This window comes from Erithacus rubecula, assembly GCF_903797595.1.
Source record: "Erithacus rubecula genome assembly, chromosome: 20".
In the NCBI taxonomy this organism is placed as follows: Eukaryota; Metazoa; Chordata; class Aves; order Passeriformes; family Muscicapidae; genus Erithacus; species Erithacus rubecula.
The window spans coordinates 6,318,009-6,330,107 of NC_136672.1; the positions used below are offsets into that span (position 1 = coordinate 6,318,009).

The 12,099-nt window shown below is 39.0% G+C and overlaps 1 protein-coding gene across 3 annotated transcripts in view; it reads right to left on the reverse strand.

Annotated features, from left to right (window-relative positions):
* Positions 1 to 268: 268 nt before the first annotated feature.
* Positions 269 to 12,099, reverse strand: part of SPAG9 (sperm associated antigen 9) — a 57,462-nt gene continuing 45,631 nt past the window's right edge. For 2 of the 3 annotated variants that reach the window (XM_079323842.1, XM_079323844.1), the window contains 11 exons: positions 11,435 to 11,630; positions 10,866 to 10,988; positions 10,258 to 10,338; positions 9,723 to 9,790; positions 8,470 to 8,618; positions 7,301 to 7,472; positions 6,266 to 6,379; positions 4,529 to 4,567; positions 3,502 to 3,678; positions 2,984 to 3,121; positions 269 to 1,310 (listed from right to left, as the gene is read on the reverse strand). In XM_079323842.1, coding sequence (XP_079179968.1) covers positions 1,195 to 1,310; positions 2,984 to 3,121; positions 3,502 to 3,678; positions 4,529 to 4,567; positions 6,266 to 6,379; positions 7,301 to 7,472; positions 8,470 to 8,618; positions 9,723 to 9,790; positions 10,258 to 10,338; positions 10,866 to 10,988; positions 11,435 to 11,630 — 1,373 coding nt within the window. In that variant the 3' untranslated portion in view covers positions 269 to 1,194. The remainder of the gene's footprint in view (positions 1,311 to 2,983; positions 3,122 to 3,501; positions 3,679 to 4,528; positions 4,568 to 6,265; positions 6,380 to 7,300; positions 7,473 to 8,469; positions 8,619 to 9,722; positions 9,791 to 10,257; positions 10,339 to 10,865; positions 10,989 to 11,434; positions 11,631 to 12,099) is intronic. The other variant, XM_079323843.1, reaches the window with a different exon arrangement.

Here is a 12,099-nt window from a genome sequence, read left to right on the forward strand (position 1 = left end):
TAAAAGGAAGACAGTCTTAAACTCACATTTATGGTTAAAAAAATAGATGGTGAGTAGACAGAATGTCAGCCTAATATTAGTCTCCTGACTTTTGGTAATTTTCTCTGTGTTACCTGATAATATTGTTGCTAAATTTTAATTTTTTTTTTTTTTTTTTACTAAATTGGGGTATGGAGCTACAAAAAATACATTTTGTACCTAATTATCTGGAACTACACTTCCTTTATGATCTCACTTGAGCAGAATGTGGTTTTTTTTTCCTGTACACTCTCAGTCTTTTCTCATGCTCTAATGGAGGTCTCCAACTTTCACACACATAGTGTCTTAAGAGTTTGACCAGCTAGGCAGAGAAGATCATTCTAAGTGCTTAGGACATAAGGAGTTAAGACAAGAAAAGAACAAAACATATCCCCTGTTTGAGAATTTTACAGTTGTTTTCCAATTTATATCAAGCTAAGAATACCCTATGGAAACAGAGTTGTTCCATGTGAGGGAGATGGAAAAACCATGATATTCAAAATTGCTCATTACTGAGGGCAGCAGTTCTCAAACTTTAAAGTTCAATAGTGAAAATACGATTTTATTTAAATATTTTCATTTTAATTCCTATACAGTCTCCTCTTTCCCCCCACAAATTCTGAAGAATGTAACAAACTAAACCGTGTACACTGTATGAACAAGATTTCCCAGGACTGAAAACAAAAGCTGAAAAACAGTTTGCTTTAGCTTAGCCCTCACTGAGTATTTGGATGAGTCTTAATAATCCATCTTCTAATTTGTCCATTTTTTTCATACTCTGGGAATAACTTTGCTGTTTCACCCAATGCATTATACAGTGAAATGAAGCTCAGTTGGAACAAAGCTGAACTCAAGTGAGACTAAAGAAGTGAACACATGAGATTGCTGTGGCACAGTAAAACTGTCTCAGCTGCTCACTGTGGTGTGCACACCAGCTGGAGAAACATCTGATTTCCTCACACTGTTCCATTCAACACGGGTGCAGTAAAACAGCACAAGCTAATTCCTGTATAGCTAAAGGTATGACAGGTCTGCAATATAAAGTTAAACAGCAAAGAAATGCTTCAACATCATGTAGTGAAACAGGTTCACAAAATAAAAAAAAACATGCAGAAGCTTTTTTTTTTTTTTTTTTTCTCCCCCCATTTTTAAGGTCTCCAACTGCATCCTACAGGCTCACTCACTGCCACACATGACTTGCCACACTATTAAGTGACTCCTCTCAGCTTTGGCTACAGAAGGTTCAAGTGGTAGAGCTTCTCCCAGGAGTTCAGATTCTCCTCCTTCATCACCTGGAAAAAACAGCTTTGGTTGAGGCAGCCAATAACCAGAACAGCATCAACACCACATGCACCAAGACAAGAAAAACACTAAAAAGACAATGTTGCCATATGTTGATATAAAAACATATTAAAGTGAATGTAAACAGAGTGTGTTGTAGAATTATCTCAGAGCCCAGCATACTGCTGGCCATATTCTTTATTTCTAGCCCAAAAAATAATGGCAGTTTCATAAGAATCTATATTTTACATGTTTCATGACTTATAACTCTTTAATGTAGAGAGACCTAATCTGCAAACTACCAGTTAGACACAGAGATACCCAAACATAAATGCCCTGGGACAAGAGCTGTAAATGAGCACATGTGAGACAACACCACATTCATGTCTATTGTCAACCTTTCCCACTCTTTCCTCCTGTTCCAGTTATTCCAGCTTGTCACAACTCCACCCACAGCAGCAAAGACAGCCTTGAGCATATTCTCCATTATTGCTCTTCAAAAAGAGCAGCTTTGTAGCTGCACTGGGCTCTGGGTGACAGGAGCTGACTGGGACCAAAGGTGACACTGAACTGCACAGGGACAGCCAGGACCATCAATCCAGGAGGCCACTTTAACCAGACAAAACAGGAACTGACCTCACCTTCAGGAAGGTGCCAAATCAAATTCTGGCTGCTGTTCTGGTTGGACTCCTTTGTAAGGCTGAGGGAACCAAACACTGAGTGGCCCCAAATTGCTCTGGTCCAGTTTGCTGGGCTAAGGCAGCACTGGCACTCAGCTCACAGGGAGAGCAAAGGGAGCATTTGGAATGTGGCTGTTCCTGCTGCCCTGCAGGGACTGCAGCACTTGAGCCTTACTGCACTGTGGCACAGAACTTCCTCCAGCCCTGCCTCCCACAGAAATCCAACACATCACCCCAGGAACCTGCTTGTCATGATTAGTGGGATGATAGGATTTGGGATGACCTTCCTGAGTTTTCCTTTGTAATGGTTTATGTGGGTTGTTTTTCTGTTTGGTTGATTTTGAAAGAACACAGACAGATTTAGGCAAAAGGTCAAAAGCAGGTCTAAGAGTTGTGACACTTTTTTATATCAAAGGTCTCCAGCTGCAGATTATAAACACAGAATCACAACAGCTCTCACTTTATTTTCCCACAGAGTTCAATTAAAAAAGGAGAAACATGTTTACACAAGAACTCTCTTATGGGCTAGATCATGCAAAAGTGCTATCCAAGAAAAGCAGTGATCAAATATGATGGGCATGCAGAGATAAGTAATCTACTTTATTCCTTCCCACTCAAAAATGAGTAAATTTTACACTGAGCATTCTTCACTTAACACGACTTGTTTTCAGTCAGGCTGCATATTTAACTAACTAAGGACATGTTTTCCAGAGGTTTGAGAAACCTGCCAAAGAAAGACTGAAAGCATAAACAGGAAAGTGGTGCATGACTCCAAAGCAGAATTTCAAACAAACCTGCTTACACAGTCATCCCAAAGGTCATAGTTTACTGGGAGGAGGAGGAGAAGCTGAAGGCATGTGTCAGAACAAACATGCTACAGTGTATGGTAAAGACTGCATATACTGACCACACAAATGCACTCATTGCAATTACAGCAGCACTAATTATGTGGTTAATACCCTTTCAGTATCAAGAGTGACTCATTTAAAGCTCAGGTTTCTTACCCATTCTGAAGTCAATGTATCCTTCTCCACCGCTTATCACCAATATTGATTTTAAGGGACTCTGGTTGAAGGACTCTTGGGCTTGTTTATCAGCTGTTAGATCTGTTCCACCACTACTCTGAGGACAAACAACCTGACCTGGGTGAAAAACAGAACATTTTTTTATGCCTTATCTCAGAGTAAAACCTTCTGTGCTTGGTCACTGGATGACAATGCCTAAAGCAGTTGAGGGCCTCTCAACAGGCTCACTTAGCACAGCACCTTTTTCACAGAGGGAAGTGAAGTCCTTGCCTGTGGTCAATCCCTTTTCCTCCCATTAAACAGGGCTGCACTTAGCAATCAGAGTCTTGTAATTAAAATACAGTACATTGTTTCTAAAAGTAGGAATTCATACTCTTGTTATCTTTGTCTAAACACTGTGTTTAACTAAGTGAAGAAAGGAAAAAAACAACAACAACAACAAACAAAAAAACCCAAACAAAACAAAAACCCTTTTCAAGATGGCAACAAAACCTCACCTGGTACTGCAACAAAGAATTTCACAGCATCCCGGTGGCCGTGGAAGCAGAGCTGGGCGTGTGCCATGGAACAGTAGGGGATGAATGTCCCTGGAGTTACTTTGTCACTGTGCTCATCTCCATACACACGGATCACACTCCCTGGACGGTTTCCAGAGCCTGCTGCTGATTTATTGGCTGTAAAAGAAAAGGAGATGTTTTCTACTTGAAAACATAAATTGCTGAAGTGGTTATTTGTTAAGAAACCTTATGGTACCATCTAAAAGCTAAAGCCAACTTAGATAAAAATGAAACAGGAGGGCAGCAATGCCAATTCAAGACAGAGCTGGAAAGAAAAAGATTGCATGCTTCGTTATTTTAAGTACATCAGAAAATGGAGCAGGATTCTTATTAGTCTAGCATAAACACCAGATTTCAATATCCTACTTTTGGGAAAAAATAATTTGTGACAGGACTGTACCTTTCATAGAAAATAAGTACCTCTGATGTGTTTCAGTATGAGCAAATTCCATGTACTTAAACATGTAATTAAATACAGTTTCATTCCAACTAATCATAATGTATGCCCCTCTAGAAACAGCCACCTGTGGGCATGAAAGAGCTACCCTATGATCATTCTACATCTAAATTTTACTGAGAAGTTTTAAAATACATTAAACCAGAGAAGTACTCATGCTAGACATACAAGCCATCTCCATTCCAAAGACTATCAAAGTAGTGAAAGAAACAGTGATTTGTAACAAGACAGCAAATGATGTGGATTAATGACAAAGTTATAAGATGTGGTATCACATTGGCTGGAAGAAAAACAGTCTATATGAGAGTTCAGCTGCAACACAGGATGATATGCTAAACTGCTGAGCAGATTGGTGGCCATTTAGCAAACATAAAACTGCTGCAATGCAGTAACTGCAAGTGGAAAAACATTTAGGAACATACAAAGGGTAAATCTATAAAGAGTGGGAAACAGCCTCAAAGTGGCTATTAGAAGCCTGAAAATAGGTTTTGGTTGAGGATCTGCACTTACCCCGCAGCCCCAGTAAACGTCCCTGGTGGAGGATTACAGCTAGTGAGAAAGGAGGAAAGGGGAAATGGATAGGTATGACAGTAGAGGAGAAGGATTAATGAGAACCCACCACTCATATTTTGGTTTTTGATAAGGTAGAGCTTAAAATTTTAGCTCCTAAAAAAAACCCAATAGATATTTAATTACAGAAGATTCAATCAAAAGTCACAAAGAACAGCATCTTGTTATAGAAGTTTCAGTACAAAATAGACCACAAAAGCACTGTCACGTTTTTTTTAGGTTTCTTATTGATTAGCAATGTTTCCCCTTTCTCTCTTTCCTTGGCAGGAGGCTTCAGAATAATATAGAACTACTCATGTTTTCAAGTACCCTTTTAGAACATCATCTGCTGCCCTGCTACTGAGACCCAGGGGACTGAGAGATGCCACTGCTCGTGCAAGGATGTAACTGCTTTTAAAAACCATTAATGTTTCTCACCAGGGTTCTCAGCCCCACTATAAGGATACTCCTAAAAGGCTGCTCTGACCCACAACCAACAGAACTGAAATGAAACTGAACAGCTTTAATAGGGATTTCTTCATGTTCACTTCTGGTTTAAAACAAACTCCTCTGGAAACATTAAATTAAGCTTAATGCAAATTAAGAGGTGTAATTTTTGAAAGCATGATTTAAAGTGTCTCAAAATCCATGACAGGAAGGCTGTCCTTCCTTAATACATTCATGCAAGGCAAAAAAAAGTTACTGAATGGATGGACAATGCAATGGAACAATATGAGAAACAATGCATGTGTTTGCTGTTCAACAAAGCAGATACAACATGAAGAGTTTTCACTATTAAATCACCCTAACACTTCACCTGTCACACTGCACTATTTTCTAGGTAACAACAGAACAATTAGGACTATCAAAGGTCTGCATTTTATTTTCTGAAACTTCTGTACACCTGTTATAACATCAGTCTCAGGCACAAGTGTTGAGGCTTTTTTTTATTGTTTAAATGCAATCAATTTACACAGAGATTATTCCCAAGCTTTACCTATTTAAGACTTGGTTTGTCCTTGAGCTGTTCTTTGCTCCTGAGATTCAACTGCCCTCAATTAGTTTCAGCCTATGACAAGAGTCTGGGGTCTGTTATTAAGCAAAAATCAGGATTTACATGATTGCAATTTGACCTGGATGTTAGTGCCCTGTTTGAAGAATGTGTTTACAGCTCCTATAACTCTGAATGTGTCCTTTAAAGCAGTCTGTGCTACTTCTGTTCCAGTCCTTTATACCACTTTGTGATGAATTCTCAAGAACTAAAGCCAATCAAATTATATTAGCAACAAAACCAACCTGCTCAAATCAAATAAAAATCCACTTTGTGATCACGTGGCAATCAAAAATAACATTAATTGGAAAACTAATGATGTCTTATATAAGCTATAAACTTCTATCAATGCTTCCAATGCTCAGAAGACCTCTAAGGCTTCGAGTATCCCTTTGATTCAAGCCAACCCTGCTCAAACAGCAGTACAGGAGGTTCTGGAGATGTGTTATTTTCTCAGAGTAATTGTAACCACATACACAGATTTAGGTGCTAAACATCACACAGTCCTGATCTGTTACAAAACTCAAAGAGTCAGACTTGGCAGTGAAGCTTTCTATCCATTAGCAAGCATCTGAATGCTGTTCAATACTCTTTTTTTTTATGCCTACAGCATATTGCACAGTGCTATGCATTGATATTTTACTTACTTTCTGTTAATGGAATGGAGATGATGACACCATTTCCTGTTCCTACCCATAAACGATTACAAGACACCATAAGTGCTGTGATTCTCACAAATGAGAATCCCAGTTTACCAGTACCTAAAAACAAAAGATGCTTTTCATCAAAAATTATGAGCAAGAATAATTTTAGTTCTACAACAGAGAACTCCCAAATCACACAGACAAGTAATTCCCTCCCACTTCAGACAGAAACACAGCAGGGGATAAAATTCAAGTTGTAAAGATAACCTAGAAGGTTACAGCACTGCAATTAAATTGAGAACTTAGACTCTTGTAGTATAACATTAGCCATGAGAAAGCAAAATAGATATAATAGCTCCTTAATGCTGCACAGTAAAATATTTTGGAGCTTACCAGCTTCTAAAACAAAAAACTGAGTTTACACATATAAGGCAGTGGTTTGTTATCCATTAAAATTAATTTCTCATTCATTAGCATGATGAGGGGAGCAGAAGGCAGCGACGTGCAATGCACAGCAGTGACTTGTGAAGGATTTCCCAGAGCCTAATTACTTGTATTTGTTGTATAATGTAGGTGGTCAAATTGCTCTTATACAGATATTAATGAAAAAAATCAGAAAGCTGACTAGACTCAACAGCAATAAAAATTCACTATTTTGAGGATTTTTTTTTTTTAAAGAAGCATTTTTCCAGGCAGGTAATGGATTCTTGCCATTTTTAGTTATAAAAAAAAGTATCAGTACTTAAAAAAAAGAGAAAGGTTGTAGTGTCTCTGTTGGTACCTGCCCAACTCAACCACCATTTTCCTCATTATTTCTGAGTTTTTAAGGACACTTTACACATTAGGTAAGGTCAAGACACAACCCATCACCCCCACCATGCTTCACATGACTTCGGCTTCTACTTCCAGACTGAATTTCGCACAAACTGACTTGAAGCAGCCTTTCCCCCCACCCTCCCACCCCAAAGCTGCAGTGAGAACTAGCAGGAGAAGGCAGCTGCAGGCAGCAAGAGCTCAGCAGTTTCCCAGGGGACTCACCAAGCATCTTGCTGACGTAGGGCTCGATGTCCACGTCCTGCAGGTGCTGGTAGGTGTGCGCGTGGTACAGGCGCAGCGTGGAGTCCAGGCGGATGGACACCCACACCCCGTCCCCCACCCACGCCAGCTGCCTCACCTGGCTCTCCCTCCTCGGGTGGGCATCAAAGGACTTCTAGCAAACAGTGGGGTTCAAATCACAAGGTAAAACCAAGGGAAGAGTAAGAAAGGTTTCTGTGTTACTCTCATGCGGTTGGAATTGGTAATTTAAAATCAAGCACAACTGTCTGATTTGCAAGATCGCAGAAGTGTTTAGCTCTGTCACAAATTGTATGTGATGCTCTAAAATTGCTGATTCCCTTCCCTTCCCTGTTCTCAAAGCTGTAATTTCCTACTCTGTCTTCATTTACACATCTCATCCCAGCCTGCTGCAGCTTCTGTCTCCCTTGAACCTGGAGCCTTTTTTTGGTCTGAGATCCTGCTGCCACAGCACAAGGTGGATATGTCCAAAATTGTCTTTCCTCCTTGTTCCATCATGACTGACTCTCATAAACAACTCCACCTGTGCAAAATACACACTATCCACCAGGAAAACAATCCATTTCACTTTTATATGAACTTCATTTCAGTTCTTACATATATATTTATAGTCTTCACAAAAGCAGGTTATTATTGGGTGATTGATATTTTCAGAAGAGCTGAGCAGTCACCCTCAAAAGCCTGGCCCATGTCTCAGGTCAATTATCAGGAGCTGAAGCACTTCCATTGCTCAAGGCTTGCAGAAACCTCAGCCACTTTCTGCTCTTCTGATGACAGACTAAACACCAACTCACACACTTTGTATAAACTATTCTCTAACTGGAAGGAGAGTACTTTCCAAATTGACACTTACAAACCTCTGCATGTGGGTGAACAAAATGAGGCACACAGAATAAGCTGGGAGCTGGCCTTGCAAGCTCTGCACAAGGACACTTTCCAGTTTCTGGCCAGCTAAAAGTGGAGAACTGGTTTCCATAAGTGAGAACTGTCTCATCACAGCTTTAAGTCTCCCCAAAAAACTATTTAGTAAAAAAAAATTTGCTAGGTAGCCTGTTTCCATATTGAAAACAGATGTTTCTGTAGTCTGAGCTGCAGCACTAAAACACAATTATTTTAATCACATTGGAACTTACCTCTATTTTCATGGCCTTTGGTTGAACAACATAGATTTTGTTCCTGTAGCCACACCAGACCTTGTCATGTACCACTGTCATGCACCGGATCGAGTGGTGCGGCCGGCCCAGGTCCAAGAGGTGATAGTTGGTCAAATCCCACTGACCATCTGCATGAACAGGAGCAAAACAAAAAGCAAAACTTGTGTTTACTTAAAGGAAAATTTAGAAGTACAAGCAACTATCTTAAAGGTCTTTTTCTTGAAGGAATTTGGAAGCCCCTATAAAAAGGGTGCCCATCAATAGGTTTAGGGTGTTGCTGCATGAACTCGTGTGTTCAGTCTCATGCCTGGCTCCAAAACTGAAATATCTTCAACAGCTTCCCACAGGCACCTGCTGCTGGCCTAAACATGGAAGTGTTCAGTGCAGAATTTTTTAAATTACACTGCAAGCCCTTAAAAAAGAAAATCTAAAATTTCTTAAAAAAAGAAATTTTAGTAGATCTGAAATCTACTAAAAGCATACTAAATTTGGTCATTCAACACCAAATAAAATTCTTCTGCAGACTGAACTAAGGGAACAAATCATCAATGGCATTCAGTAGAGAGGCTTAGGTATTGTAAGCCACTGCAGTGAGTTTTAAAAAAATAAACAACACAACAAAACCAAACCACTAAAAACAACTTCATCCCTGATGCACCTTTTCCAGTATTTGCATTACTGTTTTGCAACCTTTTAAATTATTTTAAATGCTGAACACAAGAATTTAAGCATCACAAGAGAAATGAACAGGATAAAAACAAGCTAATAGATAAGTTCCAGTTGCTCATAGTAAGACCTTCCCCTCTAGGTCCTATTTCAGGAGGCTGACAAATGGAGCTGGTTCAGGAATAGTTTGGGCAGAAGTTCTGAAGGGATGCTTACAAAATTCTCATTGAAGGACTTGCCCAGAGACAATGTTTAACACTAATAAAGCAGAAGACATGACTATTGAGCATAATGAAAAAATAGGAGAGATGATGATTAAAGGACTTTGAGATGGCTTTCCCCTATTTAGCTCAGGTCCATCCCATTCTCCATTTAAGAGTAAGAAAATATTCCATATGAATGCACCACACAGTGCAAAAACAGTCCTTGAATCTGCAACTGAAATAACAACAGATATTTCTCATGACAACCCAGAAAAAGGTCATTGGGGAACACATTATCAAAACATGGAAATGGCACATTTCTATCCTGACTGCTCCCTGGTTTCCAGATGCAACAATCCTTACCAACTCCCCGGTGAAAAATTGCCAGTGTCCCATCTGCCAGTGCAACCAAGACTATTCCTTTGACATGTCTGGGGAAAAGGAGCAACAACAACACACTCTGTTAGACTGCTCTGCTCAGAAGGCAGATTTCAACTAGGTATTTGATATTTCAGCATATTTTTTACAGTCACATTAGCCCCAGTGTTTTGATTTCTACAATATAGCTCAAGAGAAAGGATGTAACAAAGGGTCAAAATCCAGTTCAGAGAGCTTGAAATAAATCTGGCTTCAAAGCCTGAAGAAAACAGCAAAGATAGCAACCTATAACTGTTTTGCATAGCTACAGCTCATCCTTTGGGCTATGTATTTCCACCAGGTATACAAGATTCCTTTTATTTTCCTTACTCCCCAGAAGTTTTCCACTGTCCCTCAAAGAGCATGCAGGCAGTTATGGCAACTGACATTCCCAATATCTGAGGAGGAAATATAAAACTACTTTGGAAAGTATTTTAACAGAAATTCATTATGATTTACATGACATTCTTTCAGGACTTACACAATACTGAGAATAGAATCTTTAAGTTTAATGGCATGAACACATTTCCTCCACTGGGCCACTGATGAATGAACATACAGGCTGCAAAGACAAATCAGGAGGGATTAAAAGCACTACCATAGAAAAACAACCACAAGCAAAACCCTAATAAACTGAAATCCACAATCAAAGGGAAAATAAGTTCTCATCTTCCACTGGAAATTATGTATACACTGAAAGGAAGAACTACATGAGCTGCAGAATGGCTTTTTCAGAGGCCTAAAGCATTACAAACTCCCTTGCAGATCCATCTGCAGTAAAAATTACAATACATTTTTCTAGCATACTAAAATATTGAAAGTTATGGAATTAACAGACCATAACTTCTTTGACTACAAAAAACCCAGAACTCCTCTGCAGATGAAGCATTATCTAACAAAAAAGAGCTTGCTAATACTTCCTTTGAATTCTATAATGCCTAAAAATGCAGCAAAGTATTCAAGGTTTTGGTTCTCTTGAGATCATCCTATACTTAATCTTGTCTTGAGGTGGTTATCAGGCCTGTAGGCACAAGAAGCAAGTTGAAAGTAATTATTATATATAATGTAACAAGATTAGCAGTTCCTCACCATCCATTCTGTGCTCCAAGCCACATAGTTGGTAAAAGGCTACTCATTTTCTGTGCTTCTTCTCTCACTAGATCTTGCTCATTTGGCAGAACTGCAACATCCTTATATAACTCTGACTCAGTACTAGAAAAAAACACCAGCAAAAATACATTTAATGGAGTGCACAGATTACTCAGGCTATAACCCAGGTGTTTACTTCACTACTGAGCTCCTACACTGGCTTTTGAAGTACATGAGGTGTTTAAAAACACAGTAACCACACATGAAAGTACAATACAGATGAAAACCTTAATAACAATGAATTTCTTCAAGTGAACATTTACTTTTACAAGGAAAACCAGGTTCCATTCAAGCCTGTCAGTATTATTATCTCTGGTGAATGGAAGAAGAGAGTCACAAAGCACAATCTTGTACCAAGACTACTTATATAAACCTCAAGACACTTGAAAGGAAAAGAAAAAAAAAAAAGGAAAAAAAAGTAGTCCTTTTATCTCCATGCTATGTTCCTACAAACATTCTATTTCTTTTCTTAATATATTTGAAGAGGTATGAAGACTGAGACTAGGTACTTAGGCTGATAGACTGGAGATGCCTCTGTTGTATGCTGCACTCCCAAGGGATCTGTAAAGACATGCTCTGTGTAGACTCCAGTTTGTGCAATATCAGCTGTGTCTTCTCCTGTCCCTGCATTCACTTCTGTTGCTTCTGTTGCCTCCTCTGCTGTTGGAATGTTCTCATCTACTGAATTATTTTCAGTTGCAATATCTATGAAACAAACAAATTTGAAAAACTTTTTAACAGCTGTGATAGAATTGTTTAAAACAGCCAGAACTTGATACTTAAAACTAAAGTGACTAACTGTTATAGCCAGACAGTTAAAATTTCCATATCAGAATCAAGAACATCACATCAGGAATGCCCAAATTTTAGCAGGTTGGACTGTATAAACAAATGTGAAATGCATTTTAAGTATCAGCCCAGTGACTGATGGCTCAGATTGGCCATTAAATGTTTAACTAGGACACCAGTGATTGAGGCCAACCACCCCATACCCATTGACAATCATATCACCATACAGCTCTGCAGGGCATATGACCAAAAACAATAAAAATGTCTATGAAATAATCAGTTTCACTTAAGTCTCTATTAAGACTTGACAGAATCCAAGGCATTTATTTTAGTCATTATTTGGAAAGATCTGCATTTCAAATATTACATTAAAATCTTTCTCTAC